Source organism: Acartia tonsa, chromosome 13 (genome assembly GCF_053477335.1).
Source record: "Acartia tonsa isolate MP-2025a chromosome 13, ASM5347733v1, whole genome shotgun sequence".
Classification (NCBI taxonomy): domain Eukaryota; kingdom Metazoa; phylum Arthropoda; class Copepoda; order Calanoida; family Acartiidae; genus Acartia; species Acartia tonsa.
The window spans coordinates 10,276,693-10,299,532 of NC_137272.1; the positions used below are offsets into that span (position 1 = coordinate 10,276,693).

Genomic DNA, 22,840 nt, shown 5'->3' on the forward strand with positions numbered 1-22,840 from the left:
CTGTCTGCTTGTGTGTTCACTTATTTGTACTAATTTAGTAATGGCATCAGTTTTATTTAAACTAATCTTGTTACAGTACCTGAGACAAGGAGGATGCCCCGAGGCCGCAGAGCTGCTGGAGGCGACTCTCAACAAAGACTGCAACCTGCCATCCAGATTAGATTGGACAGGCAAAGAACATAAACAAACATTTGCTCAGATAGAGAAGCAGTATCCCAAGATACGGGCCAATCATCTTACTGATCTGTTAAAGGTATGTTTATTCAGTAGGTATTACAGTTTTGTTCTTAGCCATACCGAATAATCGTGTACTGTATCGTATTACAGAGTATATTACAAAGATAGGTAATGAAATAAAAATCCTGAAAGTAATATTATAAACTTTTCATTTAACTATCCGCTGAAAACGATAGATAACAACACTAGATATTTTGTCTTTACGTCAGATAGTTTAGTTCTGATTCTATGCTATATATAGGCCAAAATACTAAGAAACTATGGCTACACATATACACACAACTATATTTTTAAAACAAGATATTTTTTCAGAGAATAAATCAGCGAAGTTTATTTTCTCTGGCCGCGCCTCCCTCCGTGGAATCACGAATATTTTCAGCCAAGCGATACCTGGCACGCGGTCAGCTGGGGCTACCTGTAGTGTCCAAGCAACAAGCATTTCTACCTGTCTACACTGTAAGTTAACACATAAATCTTTAAAAATAGATGTATAACCAGACAACTACCTGGATCCCCCTATTTCTTTTTCGTTTGCTAGCAAATTGCTTTCTACTCATTTGTAGCGACTTGGCTCTAGTCTGTTAATAACTTAATATTTCTGACGAAATTGCATTATTATCAAAGACCCAATTAAGTATCAGCACCTGGTCTTCGAGGTGGGGACATACAGATATTTAACCCCTTCTCCCTCTATTGTTTTACTCTACTGTTAACACAGATAAAGACACAACAGCGAATATGTCAGATAGTAGTGCAACTAGGGTTAAGCGGGGCGAACTCGGTGTTTTTTTCGGTTTTTTGAACCTGCAAATCGTAAAAAAAAAATTTTTAAATGGGACCAAGACCAGTAGAAAGATCTCGGAAAAGTCGATCAGGTCCTAAAAGGACGTAAACCTAGGACTTTGGGAAGTTTGTCAAAATTGATCTCTAAAACGGCACCGACTTCGCCCCGCCTTGAGGCGAAGTCGGTAGGGCATTTTCAAGCTTCGAAAAATCGATGACATTGATTTTATTACAGCATGCCCAAAAGGTAAAAGTTGCTAAATGTAATAAAGAGTATGCACAAAGAATTTTATTAAGATAGGTCAATTTTTTCTACCAAAAAAAATAATTTTTCCGAAGTACGCGAAATTTGACTTTTTTTTCGAAAATTTTTTTAATAATAAAACATAAAAATACGACTAGAAAAAAAATAACTTTTTATGACTTTAAAGGCCTGATCCTTAAAATTCAGGCAATTTTGAATAGATTTGGCCAAAAAAAATTAGTTCTATTAGCAAAATTTCCTTAAAAAATCAAGTTGAAAAAAAGAGAAAAGTTTGGCAAAATCTGTGGTCGATTTTCCAGCTTCAAAAAACCTATGACATATTGATTTAATTACAGCATGCCCTAAAGGTTAAAGTTGCTAAATGTAATAAAGAGCATTCACAAAAAAAATTATGAAGATCAGACAATTTTTTCTACAAAAAAAAATAAATTTTTTCTAAGTACGAGAAATTTGACTTTTTTTCTCGAAAATTTCACTTTTTTATATAAAATTGAAAAAGTTAGTATAAAAGGTGAAAAAACCGAATTCGCCCCGCTTCACTTTTAGTCGATTTAAGAAAAAACTATACTAGCTTTTTTAAAGTTTTAAACGGAAATGGATAGCCTATTAGATTCTTAATAAGTCCCCTGAAGACGTCTAAGCTCTAGCTCTTACCAGTTTTTGTCCAACTTACCGTTTTTCCGACCGAAGCAAAAAAATCGAGAGAAAAAATTTTTTGTCGTCTGACTTTAAGACTCAATAAGTACCCTAAAAATTCATCTCACAAAAATTTCATTTCATACTTTTTTGTAGGCAATTTAATAAGGAACAAATTTGATTTTATGTTTTTTTCTGTCAGTCGATTAGAACATGGAGAAAAATGTCATTTAATGAAGGTGGTCAAAAAAATACCGACTTCACCTCAAAACCGAGATCGCCCCGCTTTACCCTACATTTTTATATGAAGTGACTCCATGTTTTCATAGAAAGACTGGGTGGTAACAATATGAGCCATAAATTACTGTACACTCCCATTTAAAGTAAACAAAATTGCCCTATCTATGATATTTAAATTATTGGTGGAAATGTCGATACATTGTTAGTTTGAATCAGTCAATCAAGATTTAAGAAAAGTATACCATTACCCATATACCTAGTAAGATTTAGACGTACAAAGAAAGTTTTATTTTAACCACAGAAAAATTAACAAAGAATTTATTGTTTTAGAAATTGCATTTACTGCGTCGGACAATCGGCCATTTGTCAGCTGTTTTCTGTCTGGTATTTGATAAGACTGGCCAATATGTCTTCACTGGCGCTGATGACCTCTTGGTTAAGGTAAGACTTGCAGACAAAGGTTGTATACTAAAAATGATAAATTCAATCTAAGTTGAATTGGCCTGGGCTTCCAATCTATCGGGGCCAACATGATTTGAATAAATTCCAAACATTTTAAGTATGCCCACTGTGTATAAAACGATGAGATATATAACTATTAATTTGTATTTACTACTATTTTTATTCAAAATTTCATTTATAGATTTATCTATCACTTCCTATTACAATTGAATTTAAGTTCTTTTGGATTTAATTTTTTTTTTACTTAAACAAATAATGAACTTTTTACTTATTTAATTCTGTTATTAAAATTTGTTTTCTAGATGTGGGGAACTTATAACGGAAGACTGTATTTCACGTTCAGAGGAGCCAGTGCAGAAATTTCTGATCTGGCCATTTCTGAGGTAAACAAACATACGATCTGATACTCCCATTTATAGAGTTGCTGCGCTTCGAATGGCATTAGAAGTGTTTATTTTTTAGTCCTTTTTGAAAAAAAGGTATTTAGTTTTAAATTCTTCCACTAATTAAATTTTTTTTATGCTCTTTCGTTATTTGTATGGCCTTTGTGACCTTAAAGAAGAGTCACAAATCGAGGAGCTACAAGGATGTCTCCTAGGACCCGTGATATTTGTCTTAATTTTATTACTAAGGTTGATTTTTCGTCCGTTTGGACCACCCGCACAGTGGAAAATAACTCCCTCCCCTTTTTACTTTATTAAAACGGGAAAAGGGGGGGTTAGGTTCTTGATAGGTACTTAGAGGGAAAGCACAAAATCAAATTAACTATATTCAGGACAATCGTTTGTTGGCGGCTGGCAGCACAGATAAGATTATTCGTGTGTGGTGCCTGCGCACTGCTAGTCCTGTTGCCGTCCTCTCCAAGAATACTGGTACCATCACTGCCATACATTTCTGCCCGGCAAACCTCACAGGTAAAGCATTACTACCAATTATTGAAACATAATTACCCCCTAACTAAACTGGTATTATATATTATTTTATAGAAATTTGTCTACAATATGATATGATACCTACATGATTTTAGTATGGCTCTGAACCGGTTTTAATCTTACAGATTTTAATATTTTTAAAAACTGTACTGGAAACTTGAAATATTTTGAAAGCTATCTATTGCAATTTGTATTTTCTACCTATAATTTTCTTGTAGCTACATTCAACTACCTATTTATCTTTCTATCACTCAACTCTGACATTACACGTTGTCGTGAAGATGTTAGGTTCAAATCTTGGCCCAACACCGCTTCCGAACTAAGGACGATAAATATGTTTGCTACTGATGCTATGTCAGGTTCGCAAAGTAGTCAAGGTAGGGTGAATGTCCATGCAAGGACTCCCAGACCAAGGTTGTCCAATCAAAGTGTTGGTTGTCTGAAGTTTGTTTGACCACATAATTATGCACATTGTAAAGATTTGGTCTAGAAAAACACCAAAATAAGCTCTTGTGGTGTATCCCCTTTTCTATAGGCTGTGTGAGTCGAAACAAAAGTTTAAATATTTCCACCTAGGTGTTCCGCATTACCTGGCTGTAACTTCTGGGGATGGAACTGTTAGCTTCTGGAGATACTCTTTTAATAAGGTACCTTACATTTATACCTAACGCTTTTTATTTAAAAAATTTTTGAGTTCTTTTTATTTGTTTATTTTAATGCTTTCTCGTTATTTGTATGGCTCCAAGGACCTCTAAAACAATGGTTTCCAAAAAATTGTTTGTATTTGTCATTAACTTTTTAAAAAATGCCCTGCTTATAAAATATGATATATACTACTTTTTATTGAATTCGATCGTTAGATTTTAATTTGTTGTGCTTTTCTTTTAGTGTTTTTTTTCTTCAAAAATCATATTTTTTTTCAAGGCTGACAAAAGTAAGAAGCCGGTGTTTGACAGTGCCCCCACGAGATATCATGAAAAGATGCGCCCTGGGGGTGCCCAGATGATTTGTGCCTCCTTCTCACCTGGAGGACTCTTCCTAGCTACAGGTATAATCAGGGAGTGAAGGGGGTCAGACCTGAACATGAGAAAATGCGTTCTAAATTTAGGGTTAGGAAGAACCTGAAAATCACTAAACCTTTACGTGATTTTCGGCTGTCGTTGGGGAGGGGGGGGGGGTGCCGGGCAATACTTGAAAGAATTAACGACCTTTTAATTTTATCTGACCCCCAAATATTATTTTAGATTTATTTCGCTTGTTGGTTAGAACCCTATAGTTATGAGGCCCTTTGGTCTAGAAACCGGTTTTTTTTCTAGGCGGATAATTAATATTATTTGGAAGGAGGTGGGTTTGCATTGGACTTGTTTTAATACAATATCTTCAGGGGACTATTCACGAATATGGAAGGCTGCATAGATTGCTTGCTCTTGTTCTTGCATACTCTTTAAGTTATTTACGAAAATGTATTGCTTAAAAGTTAGGATACATTTATTTGTTTAGGTTCTGTAGATCATCATGTCCGAGTGTATATGATGGACGGTAAAGAGGGTCCTGTCAAGGTTCTAGAAGAAAAAGCCCATACTGAAAGGGTTGATAGCATCTTATGGTCAAATCTGCCCGAATTAAGGTTTGAATTTTATGATCATGTATTGTCAGTACGCATGTTTGTTTAAGTTCTTAAGTAGAAAACTCATACCTAAAGGGTTGAAAGTATTCTATGGTCAAATCTGCCCGAATTAAGGTTTGGAATTTATTAGAGTTGCTACTCTATGATCATGTAATGTCCATACGTCTGTTTTTTTGTAATTCTCTACCTATGGATGTTGTCATCCTTGTTAATTCTTTTATGGTCATAATATCATCCTTGGCAATAAATACAGTAGATCTAGATATCTAATCAGTAAATTTGACAATAAAGAACACAGTGACAAGGTAGGAACAATCATATTATATTATTTGGACGTATTATTGTGTCTGACAGCCCATCTAGAGTAGTAAATCTCAGAGAGAGAGAGAGAGAGGGGGGGGACAATGGGCTGCTTATTGCACTAGTACCAAAAGTTTTATAATAAAGTTTTTTTTATTTGTTGGCCTAACAACTTTGGGGACTTTTAATTTGTATTGGTTGATTATTTAAGTTCAGTGTTCAAACGTTTCAACTACTAATTTTAATCTACAGAAGGGTTAATTTTGTGTAACATCATTGGGGATGTTTATTTATCAGCCATCGTCTTATCCCTTTAGATCCCTGAACAAATCTACTTTTTTATCATATTAAACCAGAAATTATGTTCAGGTTTGCCTCTGGAAGCAAGGACGGCACGGCCAGGATCTGGTCCTTTAAGTTTGGAGAATGGCACTCCCAACAGCTGATTGGGAAGGCGGAGGATGGGCGGACAGTCTGCTATAATACATATAAACAATGCGAGGAAAATATCAGGTCAGCTATTTGACAGGGAGGGAGGGGACATTGAATTGTATATTATAAAGGTACCTAAAGTTTTTTATGAACATAACGTTATCTTATTCACAAACTTTGGTTATTTTTAAAGCATTTTGGTTTGTTGTTTCTAAACTAGTAGTACTAAACTTTTTAACCAATAATTTTAATCTAATAAAGGGGTAATTTTGTTTATAGTCATGTAGATACCGCGTAGATTTTGTGGCCTTTGTCTAGAAGTTCTAACTGTGCATGGCAATGAGCAGGGAGGGAGGGGAATTGGACCGTAAAATACACTTATACCCAATGTTGGATAAACACGATATCTTAAAGTCGGTTTAAAACTTTTGGTACTTTTTTTTAAATTTTGATTGGTTGGTAGTAGTGTCCATATTTTCCAACCAATAATTTTAATGTACAGATGGGGTAATTTTGTTTATTATTATTAAGATTGTGTATATATCTAACGTCCTGTGTCGTATCCATTAGGATTACCGGTAATGAGTAATAGATTACCCCTAATTACTAATATCAGTCACTTTGATGTTATTTTTTCTACTGCTATTTTAGATAGACAGCTGCAATTTTAGTTAAGATTCCTATTATTTATGCGCATCTGTTCTAAACATTTTTTGTCCGTCCTGTTTTCGGTCATGTTTAAAACGACCAAGCTAATATTGCTTGATTCACTTCTACAAGAGACAAAATGAATTGAAAATGATTGCTAAAATCGAAATATATATTCATGTCTTAGAATAGTGTATTTTTGAAAAATAGGTTGAAAAACTTTAAAATAAAAAGACATAAACTTTATTAATTCTGTTCAAAAAAGGCATTAGTTTTTATAAAAACTTTTCTTGTTTAGGGTAACAATGACAGCCTGGAGCTGTGATGACAGCACGCTGACTACTGCTCTGTCAGACGCTACACTTTGTGTCTGGGAGACAAAAACTTGTAAAATACTCCATAGATTGAAAGGGCATAAGGTAATATTTATAAAATAAGTGATGACAACATCTTTAAGCAGAAAAATAATAAGTTATTAGCAAAGTATGACTTAATAAGCGCATTTGCCTAAACGCTAACACAGCTTTACGGAAAATACGCGAGAAAAATGACCCCCTATAATTTTTATAAATTCAGTTTAAAGGAGAAAAAGAGTTTTTAAAAAGGGGAGATTTTTCTTGGATGGTGGAATAGTTATAAACTTTCCTGGACCAATAAGAAGCTTCACTGTAAAGAAGATAGGCATCCTGTTATTTTGACAAAAGGTTTTTACTTTATTAGGATGAGGTGTATGTGTTAGAGCCACACCCTACCAGTCATGACATCATGCTGTCTGGTGCCCATGATGGTTCCATCATTGTTTGGCAAATATCAACACAAACAATCCTATTCCAGTATCATAATGACATTCAAGGTAAATTATATTTGAGAAGCGTAGTTATTCTTTAATTAAAGTATGTCTATACGTTCGTTTGTTCGATCTATACTTGTATGGCAAATATACACTTGAAATAATACTACTTCAGTATCATAATAACATACAAGGTAAATTATATTTTAGTAGCGCAGCTATTCTATAATTGTGATATAGGATATTTCGTTTGTCCTACGGAGTTGAAGGTATCTAAAGTTTTATAAAAATCAGGGAGGAAGGGAGGGGATAATGGATCTAAAATTTATATTTCTGACAGTCTTGGACTTTGGGTACCAGAACACATGCAACTTTTATTATTTTGGCAAATTTCTAAGACTTTGGGTACCTGCGCAAAGAATGCCGCTAAAACAATTATTCCCAAAGCAGACGACTCTTACTGAACTAGCCAATACAAATACTAGCAGACTATTTGAAAAAAATTCATAACAAGTTTATTTTGGTTTTTAAACAAAATAGTTTTCTTCTAAGAATGGGTGGGATAAACCAGAAATTCTACTGTGATACTTCTGTAACTATCAATTCTAATCAACCCCTTGTCAAATATGAAAACAAACCCCAATTTTGATATTATTTTGTAAGAAACTGTCAGTACTAAGGTCATACCTTTTATGATATATTACAGACTATTCACAGGAAAATAAGACAGGATAACCTAATGTTAAATACTTTTCTTTCATTGTTTAATAATTTCTTATTATACCAATCTAATAAAGATAGCTATATCTAAATTTTTGGAATTTTCCAGATATATCTTGTTTTGAAGATATTGAGTTAGAACTCTAAAATTAAATTAATTGCCCATTGTCCCCTACCTTTCTCCCTGTAGAAAAATGCTATGTCATTCGTTGACTTGAAAACTACGGGCAATTTTTGTTAAAGTTTTATTCGTTGGTCAAATTGTTAGTTTTCTAACTGAACAACCAATAATTTGAACTTTAGAAGGGGTTTATTTTGTTTATTATCATTGTGGATGTCCCTGATATTTCTTTTTTTTTCTAAACAAAATCTTGCTTTGTTTTAGAAAGCCTGGAAGCAGGTAGGCAAAAATTCTTGCCTTCAATTATATTTTAGCGGCTTTCCTCAAAGTGCCTAGTTGAGCATTGCAACTTCCCCCCCCCCCACACTTATTTAAAAAAAAATAGGGAGTGGGTACCTAGTAGTTTTTGTTTGTTTATTACTTTAAGCAGATTAGGTTATGTTATTTTGGGTATGAGGTAGTCCGGCAGGATAAGGACACCGCTTATGCTTAACAGAGATTAGGATTATGGGAAGGGGGGAGTTTCAGCGCTTGATTTAGCACTTGGAGAGAAAGCACCAGTTTTTATTTGTTTTTTTTTATTTGCATCTATTAGCCTTACTTAGTAGCTGAATGCTCTTTTTAAGTTATTTTATTTCATTCTTGTCATTAAAATTTTCTTTCTTATATTTATGGGAAGAAAACGAAGTATCGGATTTCTTCGTATTTTCACAATAGCTTTTCTCCTGTTTCTAGCCTCTGCGGGGGACTCTAACCCTGCGGAAGAATCATTAACATTTACCTAACCTAACCTAAAATAACCTATCAACAGCTACTGTGAAAATACGATGAAACTCGCTCTTCTTTTTCTTTCCTTGATCCTATTTATGTTATCTTTTTTTTAAAGAAAATTATAACAACTTCTTTGTGTTTATACTTAGATTTAATATTAACATTTTAAATATTCCACATTGAAAATTGGCATACCATACTTATTTTTCCCCAGGCCAAGGTCATGGAGCTATCTATGATGCCAAGTGGTGCCCCAACGAGCTTTATATTGCTGCCAGTGACTCACATGGACATGTCCTGTTCTTTGGATGCTCTCCAAATCCAGCTTATAAGGTAGGATGAAGATTCCTTCAACAATTAGGAAACTTTTTATGTTTTAGGTATACTCATGAAAGAAGGGGACATTGTGTCCAAAATTCTATTACTTTATTGGCTCAAAAAGTTTGGGTACTTTTATTTAATTTTGATGGGTTGATTCCAACTAGCATTGTCCACACTTTTCAACCAATACTTTAAATCTACAGAAGGGGTCAAATTGTAAATCATCATTGGGGATGTATGATATCAATCTATCGTTCATTGTCTTATTTCTTAAGATCTCTGGGTATAATATCTATATAAATAAAAAGTTATTATTAGATGAGTATCTTTTTAATGCCTGGTTTTTATCTATTTTTGTTATTTGGATTTAAATAAAGCATTTGATGCTGTCATCATTCATAAAATTATTTAGAAGTGTCCAGAGGAAATGTTTTTCCACACCGACTACCGACCATTGTTGCGCGATGCCGCGCACCACGTTGTGGACGAGCAATGTCAGCTGGCCCCGCACCTGCTGCCCCCGCCCATCCTGGTGGACGTAGAGGGTAACCCATACCCCTCTGATATCCAGCGCCTTGTGCCTGGCAGGTAAAGTTTTTTTTATATTTGCTCGGCTATTAATAAACACATTTGTACTTGTTTTTTTTAAATTAAAGTAATGTTAATGTTATAGTTTTTTTTACTTTGGTTTAGGTTAGATTAATTGGGTACCAGGAAGTCCCGCAGGTTTAGCAGGTGGCCCTCCCGCATATGAAAAAGCATTTCTTTTGTGTTCAATATATTTCTATAATTAAGGGGGATAGGTTTCTGTGCTCGTTAGGCACCATGAGAAAAAACAAAATAAGTACTTTCCTAAAAAGAGCTTAGGTACTAATGATGCATGTTTAGGGAACACTTGACCGGCCAAGAATGCCTAGCTCCTAATATCCTGGAGACAGAAATATCGCCTCCAAGACGAAGGAGTGGAGAACACAGGTATGATTTTAAGGGATAAGTCAATGGATGATAATTAAATGTCTTATACAAAAACTTCTTATGTAGATAAAAAAAATACTCTGGTTGAAATGTTTGAACACTGCTAGTTTAATGCAACTTGAGCAATATTTTATAAAGATATCTAAGTTTACGACTGTAAGAACATGTTTACAGAACGTATGGTTACAGAATAATTTACAGTATAATGTCCACTCCCTACCTGTATTTTTATGCAATTTCTATTTAGACGGGCATCTGCAAGTGAAGGACCATCGACCAGCAGAAATCAGGTTACCCCAGGTAAGATATATTTTTCTTTTTCTATAGGTTGTCTTATGTCTGTAAGGGAAGAGGGGGGAGGGGAGAGTCGACCCTCCACTTTCGGATCATACCCATCTTTTCAAATGAAAAAATAGTTGTAAACTTTCCTTGGACCCCACTGTAAAAGAGAAACATATAGATTAGCGTTTAGCCCCCACTCCACCACTATTTTAAATAATTTCTAAAAAAAAATGGTGGGGGATTTTTTGTTTTTCGGAAGGCTGGGGATGTCCCACCCACCAAGAAAATAGCCTAAAACTACCACAGGACCAGTAGGTACATTCCCTGAAGAGTAGAATCCGATCGGTTCAGTGGTTACCGAGATCTTAAGGGACAGGCGGACAGACATCATTCTACTTTGTATTATAGACTAGAGGCTACGCCCCTAGAAGCCTCTAGTGACACTTTAAATGTTTGGTTTTTGTTGCATTCAACTTTCTACGATATGTTGCGTAAGAGTCCCTTTAACGATACCTCGCAATGTTACGTAGGAGTCTCTATACTTAAAATAAAAATTTCGATTTTTTATTATTTCTCTTTATTTCTCCCCCAAAATAGTTATAAACCTTCCCGGGACCTATGAGAAGCTACCCTGTTAAGGAGAACCCGATTGGTTCAGCGGTTAGTGAGATCCTTCGGTACAAACAAACACATAAACAGACATCCCGTTACTTTAGTATAAGGATATACGGATAAACGTTTTAGTTTGACAGTTCTTTAACAAATTTCAGGTAGAAGTGGAGATCAGCAGCCGGCAGCTTCAAATATTGATCAGCTGATTGCTGAACTAGCCGCCAATTCAGGTAAGAAGTCTTTGTAAGTGGCGCAAATACTCTGTAATTACAATTTGTCTGTTAGTTTGTAATCAGGGATCTTAAGGGATAAGAAATTGAATGAAAAATTTATATACTTCCCAGTTACTTCAATGTGAATTATTGGTTGAAAAGTTTAAACACTACAATTTTAAAACCAACCTATTTGAATTTAAGGAAAAGTAGGTAGTCAACGAATAGAATTACGTGATAATAAACTTTGGATACAAGGGACACGTGATGTATAAAAAATTAGCTAAAAACCTCCCCTGGGCTTATTATATACGGTTAGGTGTTAGTGACATCTCAGGATACAGACACTCAAGCAATCAACCTGTTACTTTAATAAAATAATGTAGTTATCAATTTTTCTTGTTTTAAAGTTGTTGGAGGCGAGGATGCAGGCAACCAGAGTATGATGTCTGACCACTCCTATGCATCACCTGGCAGGCGCCAGCCATCTGGAGGCAACAATGAACAGCCAGGTATATTATTTTCGCATAAATGGGGTGATTTTTTCACGTATTTTCTTTGAAATTTCGTGTAACGGTTTAGTCAAATGCTCTTATTCAGTCAAACTGTTGTTAATAAGAGCATTTGACGGAAAATACGCGAAAAAAATTACTCCCTTCTTTGCTTGAATGTCAAATAGAGGGAAGAGGGTATTTTTCATTTTCTTTTGTCTTTTTTTTACAGTTTTGATAAAATAAATTATTCATGTAAAAACGTGAGACATTTTTATTGCCAAAAAGTACTTTTAAATTACCTACTGCAAATCCGCGTTGTAGATTTTCTTACTTCTACCTCTTAACCTACCTTAAGTGCACCTAGAGTCTTCTAGGGGCGTAACCGCTAGTTTCTTAAAAGGTGTCCCAAATGTTATTAGTATTGAACCTTACAATACTTGTTGTAGAAAATGCACCAGCCCCAAGAACCCAAGACTTGACGCGCAGTGTTTGGAGAAAAAGAGAATTAGTGCCGGCCAGATTATTCTCCAACTTGGCCTCCTCACAGGAAAATATTTCTCATAACTTTGTCAATTGTAATGATTGTCCAAGCTTTTTATTTTTTGTGGGGTAGTAATTTGTCTTTTGTTGAAAAGTTTTGACACTTATAGTCTAGGACCAACCAATCACAATTCAATAAAAGTACACAAAGTTTTTGTTTTAACGAATAAGATAAGGTGTTTTAGTAACTTTGGGTACCATTATCATTTATATTCCATTCATCTGTGATTGCATTATAACCTTCAAAACACTGTTCATATATTTCCAATAATGAAATATTTCTCCAAATCAGGCACGAAGAAAAAATCTAGGAATCCGTGAGAGACAGAGTTATAAAATGGAGATGGCTAAACGGAGAACTGTTAGAATAGGTATGTTTATTTATATATTTGTTTCTTTTGTTTACAATTTTAACTTGCTTTAACCCGGTTTTTTTTACTCGACAAAGCCTGTTTATTTTTGGTTTCCCATAGCATATTCTCCAATAGTTCGATGAATGTTAAATCGTGATTGATATTATTGACCAATACAATACAGATAAGGTATATAAATGCTTCAAAATAGAACCCAGCTTTTCTAGAATTATTGTTTATTTGTAAGTCCATCTATTTTCTTCTGGGCAGTCTCGATGCAATTTTTCTACTTTATTACATACCGTATTTTGGTTTATTGTTCTATCATGAAAAAAGAAAGCTTTTTGTTTTTCTCTACTAAAAGATATTTTTAAAAGGTCTGGAATCTCGGCATGAGGGCATCGAGCGAATTATGGGAAGTAGGCGTGGTCGAGGTGGAAGGGGCGGAGCCAGGTTGTCCAGGTCGGACAGGACTAGAACCAGCAGGCAAGCAAGGTAAGTTACAAGGATATTAATAGTAATACACCACTGATTACAATAAACAAAATTACCCCTTCTGTAAAGAAAAATTATTTGTTTATAAGATTAGACTCTGCTAGTTTGTACTCTCCAACTTTAATCAAAATCTCCTATTTAAGCCAACTAATGAGAGATTGTGTATATATAACTTTGATGATCATGTTTTACCCCAGGGGTATTTTTTTTTGGGGGGGGATAAGCTTGGACGTCCTTGTTAAGTTGTTGCAATAGAGAAGAATATCGGTTTAGTGGTTAGCAACTGACAAAGTGACAGAAAGAAAGACATCTTGCTACTTATCAAGTAAGGATGTTTGAAAATAATTTTGTTAATTATGAATTTGTTTTAGGCCAGTTCACAGCAATCCACAGCCACATGCACAGGTAAACTATTCTCAGGGATATTAGGGGACAAGACAATGGAGGTTAAAAGTTGTATTTCGCCTCCAGGTTCAGTTGCTGCAGGCCTCCAGGTTGTCTCTGAACGGGTTAGATTAAAATTTCGTATTAGAAGGGTACGAGTTCAACTTGTTAAACAAAATACCTATGCATTGCATATTTTATCTTCAAATATGTAAATAACATTTTAAAAAACAGCTAACAGTGATGATATTATTATTCAGGATAGCCATGATGATAATGACTCTAGTGAGGAAGAGGAGCAGGAAGAAGCTGTGAACAGTGATGCCACCAGTGATACAGAGCTGGAAGAAAGTGATCTTGAGGTTAGTGTAGTAGGCGTTTTCCTCAGGGTCCCTAATTTTGGTTAGGTTGTGTTATATTGGTTACAGGTTAGCCCCACAGGGTTAGGGCAAGTCTAATATTATTAGATATTTATCAAATTAATTAACTTCTTTAAGGAAGATATGCTATGGAAAAGATTTAGGCTATTTTTAGCAATCAAGAGTAGAAGAGGGAACATAATCAACCTCCTCTTTTTTAAAAAGATAAAATACAATAGAATCTATTTTTAAAAAGTCATTTTTTCGCGTATTTTCCGTAAAGTTGTGTGTTAGCGTTTAGTCAAAAGCGTTTATTAAGTCAAACTGTTCATAATTTTGACCAAATTAATATATATGAAATGTTCATAATTGAGAACTGTTTGACTCAAAAAGCGCATTTGAGTGAACGCTAATACACAACTTTACGTAAAAAGATGGGGGGAAATGACCATCTTTATTACAAAAATTATTTATTTTATCATTTAGAGTGATGAAAGTTCGAGCTCAAGTAGCACAGATTACAGTGATTGGGGGGCTAACAATTTGACACCACCACAGAGAACTGCAAGAAAATCAGGTACAAACATTAATGTACAGTTGCTAAGCCTCCAAGGTTTGAGAGCAGTGGGTTTTTTCTCAATCATACGTAGTATTATTATTAGATCTTGACTTCACAGTCGGACAAACCTCCCCTATGAGCAGTTCTTTGTTAAGGGGGAGTTTTTTAATGCAACCATCTAGTAATCAGTGAGCAAATGGCACTTAGAATTCGAATTTCCATCTGAAATTTTGCATGAGTAATCCTTGGTAGGTCTATTTTCCCTAAATCGAACAAAAAGTTGGAAAAGTAACGGCTAACGGCTGGCGGCTCAGCAGTTTTGCCATTTTTTTGGATATCTATAGTACAAATTAATCACGAAACCTATCTCCACCTTATTCTCGTTGCCACTCCAAAACGCGATCAAACGGTTCTAGACGGTAGCTGTTGGTACTAGAAGTTTCAAAAATGGTTATTGCTATTATTTAACATGAATTAAACCAAAAATATGTTTTAAATAGTTGATTCCTACGTAATTGATGATGAATTTACCCTGAAAATAGGCAAAAAAACGGCTAAACGGCTGAGCCGCCAGCCGTTACTTTTCCAACTTTTTGTTCGATTTAGGGAAAATAGACCTACAAAGGATTACTCATCCAAAAGTTTAGATCGAAATTCGAATTCTAAGTGCCATTTGCTCACTGATTACGAGATGGTTGCATTAAACCCTCCCCCCCTTTTAAACAAACTATAGGTACATAATAGTGGGGGAGGGGTCAACCTTTCACTTTGGCGATACCTTGTTGTTAGTTTTTCGAGCCGTTGAGAAATATTCATATTCATAATGTAGTTTATAATAAAAGCTTAGGAAAAAGCTAGCTATTATCCAATATTTTTGTCATGATTTTTAAAAATGTGAACAAAACATTTCGTCGGCTGGAAATTCTTTTGAAGTTGGAAGGATTATTGTATCTGGGGTAAAGGTTTTGAAATAGATTCTCTTTCTTATTTATAGAATTACTCTATTTTAATGGATATAAGATAGTTGGATATTATTACAGGGGATTTTTTGTCGTCTGTTCAGGTTGCTAATATATCAGGTTTGGATAATGGTAAAGTCACAAGGGGGTGGGGGTCGTTATATTATAACCAGCTATCTGTTAGAAACATTTTATCAGGGTATGCGAGAATCTCTTACAATATCCATGTATTCTATATCCATTCCTCTTTTAAGCTCGTGGAACTGAAGGTAGTAAACCCGCCTCTAGCCAGGAGGAATCAGAGGCTGAGGCTGAAAACCTGCCATCCGCATCAACTGCTCAAGGTATGATTAATGGGGAACTTACCAGAGTTGGGGGGGGGGGGCATTGGGCTGTTTATTTATATAATAACGTGTTCATACTTGTTAGTTACTTCATTAGTTACGTTTAACCACCAATTGTAATCTATAGAAAGGGTAATGTTGTATATCATATACTGTACATAAATTTATCTCTAAGTATAGAAACAGTATGTTTTTTTTTCTAGAAAATGGAACACCAGGCCCCTCGCGAACTGCGAAAACGAAGAAAAAGAATTATTCCTTCAATCCCTCAAGACTGGATGATATTCCACCAGGAAACAATTCAAAATAATCCATTTAGGGGGAGAAAAGGTTGTAGATTGATATAAACTTCACTACTTTTTTCGCGTCTACACTTTAATGGAGGTTAGGGTTAGGAGAGATCAGGAAAATAGCCAAAAACCAACCCGAAATGTTTAAAAAGTTCCCTTGAAAACCTGTGATTTCTAAGATCTTTAGCGTTGGACAAAATGGGCTTACTAATTTATATTATCGGATTGTATATTTAATTGCAAAGCTACTCTACAGTTCAAAATAGCCGTCTGTATAATTAAATTTTTTGGAGAATTTTTTTTCTTGGCACCAATTTAAGATAGGTGGTATATTTTTTGTTAAAATTTATTTTACCAGTGATCAATACTCTAATTTACTTGGTCTGTGGGTCTGTATGTCTGTCATTCTATATATAAGATATATAATTTATCATTTTAGGCAATATATTAACCTAAATGGTAAGAAAATCCAATCCTCCTCTATTCAAATATTTTTTGGTGTATTTATTATTGAATTCTTGTTAACTACCACAGAATACCTGCCCAGTGATTGGTTGGCCCAATATATCCCGAACAAGAGTCCGTACTTCCCCCAGATGGGTGACGAGGTTATGTACATCAAGCAGGGCCACGTGGGATACATTAATCTGGTGAAGACGAGAAACTCATACAGGTGAAGTCATTGATTAATTGATTGCTTGATTGATGGATAGATAGGCAGGTAGACAGACAGACAGCAGACATCTATAATACAAAGTAGCTTGATGTCTGTCCGTCTGTCTGTCCCTTAATATCTCGGTAACCACTGAACCGATCGGATTCTACTCTATATACCTACTGGTCCTGTGGTGGTTTTAGGCTATTTTCTTGGGTGGTCGGACACCCCCAACCTCCCAAAAAACAAAAAAATCCCCCCCACATTTTTTTTAATTAGAAAGTAGTGGGGGCACCTTAGTGGGGGTACTTAATTTTTTTTTTAACAGAAAGTAGTGGGGGTACCTTAGTGGGGGTACTTATTTTTTTTTATTACCTCTTGGGGCAAAGCCCCTAGAGGCTAGGGGCGAAGCCGCTAGTGTTATATATACCTGTAGATTGATGTATTAAAATTTAATAGATAGACAAACAAACAACAGTCTTTTGACATAGGTAAATTATCAAAGAATAATATCCGTAAATATCCGTCTAATTACTATATTACAATTTGTTGTCCTTATTTTTAGGTTGAATATGAGAGAACAACACTGCCTACAAAGAGATGATATCAAAGATGTTGAATTAGTCAAGGTTTGTTTTGTGCTTTTTCTTTTTTTTCATCGGCGGAAAAGTTGAATTTAAGGATTTATGTGTCGACCTTTTATTCCAAGTATGAGTTTTTGAAACATCCTTAAATGCTGAAGAAAAGTTGGATCTACTGAAGTTCACGGTACCATATTGCTGGTAACGCAATTTTCCAAAAATTTATGAATTTTAAAGGCTGCTAGCTGCCAAACGGCTGAACGTACAGATCATGCCCGCACACTGTTTTAAGCGGCATAAGAAGGCCTACAAATAATCTGGAATAGCCATAAACCAATAATGCATAATTATCTCGCAATGCAGAGAAATACGCGAAAAAGACCCATTTTACGCGTTTTTTTTTCTTCAGTGAAGCTTTCCCTGTGCATCATTGGATCTTGGCTATTCCAGATTATTTGTAGGCCTTCTTATGCCGCTTACAATGGTGTGCGGGTATGATCTGCACGTTTAGCCGTTTGGCAGCTAGCAGCCTTTAAAATTCATAGATTTTTGGAAAATTGCGTTACCACTAATATTTTACCGTGAACTGCAGTAGATCCGAAAAGTTTATACTAGTTTATAATACTAGCGGCTTCTAGAAACACAGGTTCAGTGGTTGTCAAGATCGTTACAGACGGACAGACAACCATTCTATTACTTTTATATAAAGATTTATTTAGGTTATTGGTATGAAACATGAGATCCAACCTTCACGCTTAGTACACACACACAGACGAACAGACAACCATCATATTACTTTTAAATAAAGATTATTTAGGTTATTGGTATGAAACATGAGATCTGACCTTCACGCTTGGCACACACACACAGACAACCATCATATTACTTTTATATTAATATTTTTTCACCCTAGGTTATTGGCATGAAGCATGAGATCAGACCTCCACGCTTGTGCTGTCTCAAGCTGGCAATTGTGGATCCAAGTGATAACAGGCTAACAGGTATAAACATTTAATGCTTTCAAAGCGAAGCTTTTCTTTAGTAAGGTCCGTCCTTCTGTCTATACTTTCACAAATAGACAAACAATTGGAGAGAAAATTAGAAAAAATAAATATTGGAATATGACCAATATTATCCTCAGGAAGGAAGGGGACAATGGGCTGTTTCTAATAGTGTTTCCTTAAACGTTGGTTTAACAACAATGGGTACCTACTTTTAATAAATTTTGATTGGTTGATACATTTAGTTGAGTGTCAAGATTTTTAAACCAATAATTGTAATCTAGAGAAGAGGGAAATTTGTGTATCATAATTGAGGATGTATGTCAATTTATTGGCCATTGTCTTATCCCTTAAGATCCCTGTTTTTCTCCTTGGACGGATTATTGTGTCTGATTGACCATCTAGTATAGTAAATCTATTAACTTAGATGGATGATTGGTCAAATAAAAGAATAACAGTAAGGAGTTTAACCAGGGAGGGATGGGACATTGGCTGTAAATTATACAGGTTCACTCATCGGTTGTCATAGAAACATTTAGATTTATTTATAAACCCTAATTGATAGGTTCAAACTAGCAGTGACCAAACCTTCCTAACCATTAATTTTAATCTACATAAGGGGTATTTTTGTTCATCATCCTTGGTGATTAACATCAATTTATTATCCATTGTCTTAGCCCTTAGGTTTGTAAGTTCATAACAATATATTTACTTCTTTAGGTGAAAATTTCAGTATTAAATACCATGATATGAACGATGTGGTCGACTTTCTGGTCTTGAGGCACAACTATGAAGCTTCGTTAAAGGTAAATTTCTTATTCCTTTTTGAAGAAAAAGGATTATTGTGTTCACTTCTTCCACCAATTAAATTTTTAAAATAGTTCTTTTCCTTTTTATATGGTCCTTCAAAACAGTGGTCTCTAAAAAATGTCTTGTTTGTCACAGATTGGGGTTTTACAAGGATCGTTTCTTGGAATCGTGATAATTTATACTTGAAAGATTTTATTTGCTGCAATTTTTTTTGTCAAGACTTAAGGGATGGATAGACACATGCATTGTATAATAGCTTTGCCTTAAATATAAATACTTTAGGTGAAATGGAAGGCTGGTGACAGGTATAGATGCCAGATAGAGGACTCCTGGTGGTACGGAACTGTTCTAGAGGTATGTCAGCTTTTTCAGAAGTTTTCCTCTAGTTTGTTTAGTCGAACCGATTTTTTTGGACGGGATCTTACGGAACCTGCTTTTTTCCTTATTTTGCTAAACTTCTTTTGATACTCTAATTGAATTTTAATTGGTTAAATCCAAACTTCACAACCATTAATTTTAATCTATGAAATGGGTAATTTTTGTTTATTATTAATTTATTATTGGGAACATATTATTTCAATTTTTTGTCCATTATTAAATCCCTTAAGATCCCTGAAACCTAGACATATTTTATTTTAGACTGCGCCAATCGACCCAACATTATCTGACAGTAATTTCCTGAGCATCAGATGTCTGTGGGACACAGGAATGGATTTAGAATACGTGGATATTGTGACAGGGAATTTTGGTTGCTAATATAGTCCTTAGATATTGGTCAATATGTTCCTCCATGGTCGGGGGAGGGGATGGGGTAAAGTAATAAAGAGATATATTCAGAGATGGCATAAAAAAACCACGTGGTTTAAATCAAGTGGTCTAAACCAAAAAAAACAAGCTTAAATAAACAAGATGGGATGGTTTAAATGTTCTTTTTAATTATTTATACAAAGGCCTATCTTTCCAGTTATATCTTTTTATAATGTAAAAATACAGTTAAAAAACCGGTTTAAACCAAAAAAACAAACTGGTTTGTTATTTAAAAAAAAACCTGGTTTTTTTCTATCTCTGGTTATATTAGCCAGCTGGGAGAAATATTTTGTCAGGATACACGAGAATGTTTCACAATATCCACGTATTCAATATCAATTGACCCAGGTGATGAGGAGAGACTGTCCCCCTGGGATATGGACCCGGTCAGCCCCTCACAAACAGGTAGTATTAGTTAATGCAAAATTTTCTTAAATTGGAACTGAAGAATAAAAACATGTATTTAAATATTTTAAAATAAAACAACAAGATAACTTTCTTTGTTTTTTTAAGGGAGATCTTGCGTTCTTTTCTGGACTAATGTTAAATTGAACTTTTAAACCTGGACAGGAAAACGGACCACGAACAGCCAACACAATAACATAACGAAGAGCGTAGCCGTTTACCAGATTTTAAAGCACTTTACAGTTGGACATCAAATTACTTTAGTAAATGGGATTGCTTACCAAGTGGCTACATTATAAAAAAATTCGTGTTAAGGGTATGAAAAGACGACAGAAGCCATAGCTGTGACGCGGGAAGAGATAGATAGATTCCTGTACACGCCTACATCTGATGAATGGAGAGGGTTGGACAGCAAGACAGAGTGCAAGAGGATCTCCGCAGGGCTAGAGCAGGTACAGAATAGATGGATAGTTAGATAGATAAATAATCAAGCAGACTAACTTTTGTATAGATACTTGTATTGTATTGCACCAGTAGACATAAAGATAAATAACTTTTGTATATTTGCAATTAGTTGCTTTGTTAAGTTGGGTTAGTATAAGGTTTAGTAAATAGGTTAAGTTAAGTCCATGCATTTGTAAGGGCTTTATAAAGTTTAAGACCACTGTACGCGTAGGCAACTCGAGTACAGTTTGATTCTCAAATCTTATTATGATATATTTTAATATTTTTAGAGGGGTAAAATACGGTGTTTCATAATTTGAGGGTGGTAAACACCACCCTCCCACCATGGACTTCAATGCACTATACACAAGACAGATGAGCAATAAAACAATTAAAAATGAACGGACAGGCAAAATTTTTAAATATCTTATTTATTTCAATGTTTTAAGGTGATGGCCCTGGCTATAGCCGAGCCCTTCAACTACCCTGTGGATCTGACCCAGTACCCAGACTACATGCTCGAGATTGAATATCCCATGGACTTCAGCCTTATTAAGTCCAGACTAGACAATCAGGTGAGATAAGCTTCAGGGAAGGAGGGGACAATTGGCTGTTTATTAAACTATTCCCCAAAGTTTTTAAATTTGTTGGCTCAAGAACTTTGGGGACTTCTATTGAATTTTGATTGGTTGGTTCAATACGTTAAGTGTCCAAACATTTTTTCCAATAATTTTAATCTACAAGATGGGTAATTTTTTCATTATCAATTGGGATGTACATTATTTTATTGTCCATTTTATTATCCATTAAGATCCCTGCATAAGCTTAAAGTTCTATTTCAAACTGTCCTTCTGTCCAGAAGATAGATTTCTTATAGTTCAATATAGACGACTGATTTTTTTGTGTAACCTGATTACCTTCATCAATGAGTAACTACAATATAATTTACTTGGTCCGTCGGTTTATCGGTCATGCTTCAAAAGACCAATACTTATTTTAATGTTAGAAGGTTTCTTGATTTTTATGACACAACCAAAAAATCTTAACACCATCCCAACTCATAATTTTAAAATAAAATAGCCTATAATTCTTAACTAAATAGATAACTCAATCGGTTCATCGAGATCAGTATAGAATAATAACTTACCTACTATTATACTTAAGTATTGGTTAATCATACCTTTTAGGGCAGAAAGAAATATATTTTCTACTTTTTCCACCAATTTCAATAAAAAAACTTCTATTGCTCTCCTATCATTTGTATGGCCCTTGGGACCACCAAAATAATGATCTCCAAATAGTTTTTTGTACGCTTTTTTTTATAGTACACAGGTTATGTGATATAAAAGAGGCATTAGTTTCCAGGAAAACTAATCTCGTCTTGTTCTAGTTCTATCGCCGCATAACCGCTGTCCAATTTGATGTGAGATACATGGCCACCAACGCGGAATCTTATAACAGACCAAAGACTGATATTGTAAAGAATGCCAGAATTCTCACTGATTTGGTACTCAAAATAATCCAGGTAAACAATTAGATAGACTAACCAGAAAGATGGACAAACAGAAAAACGGACAGACATACAGATCATCAGACATACAGGCTGACTGATATTGTAAAGAATGCCAGAATTCTCACAGATTTAGTACTCAAAATAATCAAGTTAAACAGTTAGATAGCAAGATAGACTGACAAATAGATGGATAGACAGACAGATAGATGGATAGACAGGCAGATAGATGGATGGATAGACAGATAGACAGACAGATAGATAGACAGACAGATAGATAGGTAAATAGATAGATAGACAGATAGGTAAATAGATAGATAAATCATAAATAAATAGATAGATAAATAGATAGCTAGATAGATGAATATGTATATCATCAAAATAAGCATACAAAAAAAATATTACACAGTTTGAAATAATTTAATGCATGGTTTTGTACTTTAATAACCTGGGTTGGCCGTTGCTAAAGTTAAAGATATTAATT

At 34.8% G+C, this 22,840-nt stretch overlaps 1 protein-coding gene across 5 annotated transcripts in view; it reads left to right on the forward strand.

Moving 5' to 3' along the window:
* The window catches only part of BRWD3 (bromodomain and WD repeat-containing protein), a 69,616-nt gene that overhangs the window by 555 nt on the left and 46,221 nt on the right, over positions 1-22,840 (forward strand). For all 5 annotated transcript variants that reach the window (XM_080181122.1, XM_080181120.1, XM_080181121.1 and 2 more), the window contains exons 2-36: positions 77-253; positions 550-693; positions 2,492-2,602; positions 2,926-3,006; positions 3,399-3,537; positions 4,132-4,202; positions 4,480-4,603; positions 5,056-5,182; positions 5,852-5,995; positions 6,861-6,981; positions 7,283-7,415; positions 9,179-9,297; positions 9,698-9,873; positions 10,174-10,260; positions 10,508-10,560; positions 11,313-11,384; positions 11,777-11,878; positions 12,307-12,404; positions 12,690-12,771; positions 13,131-13,248; positions 13,620-13,653; positions 13,893-13,994; positions 14,478-14,568; positions 15,764-15,853; positions 16,057-16,143; positions 16,675-16,816; positions 17,364-17,427; positions 18,293-18,380; positions 19,101-19,186; positions 19,473-19,544; positions 19,830-19,893; positions 20,343-20,402; positions 20,718-20,854; positions 21,296-21,421; positions 22,237-22,371. In XM_080181122.1, the coding sequence (XP_080037248.1) occupies positions 77-253; positions 550-693; positions 2,492-2,602; positions 2,926-3,006; positions 3,399-3,537; positions 4,132-4,202; positions 4,480-4,603; positions 5,056-5,182; positions 5,852-5,995; positions 6,861-6,981; positions 7,283-7,415; positions 9,179-9,297; positions 9,698-9,873; positions 10,174-10,260; positions 10,508-10,560; positions 11,313-11,384; positions 11,777-11,878; positions 12,307-12,404; positions 12,690-12,771; positions 13,131-13,248; positions 13,620-13,653; positions 13,893-13,994; positions 14,478-14,568; positions 15,764-15,853; positions 16,057-16,143; positions 16,675-16,816; positions 17,364-17,427; positions 18,293-18,380; positions 19,101-19,186; positions 19,473-19,544; positions 19,830-19,893; positions 20,343-20,402; positions 20,718-20,854; positions 21,296-21,421; positions 22,237-22,371 (3,657 nt within the window). The remainder of the gene's footprint in view (positions 1-76; positions 254-549; positions 694-2,491; positions 2,603-2,925; positions 3,007-3,398; positions 3,538-4,131; positions 4,203-4,479; positions 4,604-5,055; positions 5,183-5,851; positions 5,996-6,860; positions 6,982-7,282; positions 7,416-9,178; positions 9,298-9,697; positions 9,874-10,173; positions 10,261-10,507; positions 10,561-11,312; positions 11,385-11,776; positions 11,879-12,306; positions 12,405-12,689; positions 12,772-13,130; positions 13,249-13,619; positions 13,654-13,892; positions 13,995-14,477; positions 14,569-15,763; positions 15,854-16,056; positions 16,144-16,674; positions 16,817-17,363; positions 17,428-18,292; positions 18,381-19,100; positions 19,187-19,472; positions 19,545-19,829; positions 19,894-20,342; positions 20,403-20,717; positions 20,855-21,295; positions 21,422-22,236; positions 22,372-22,840) is intronic.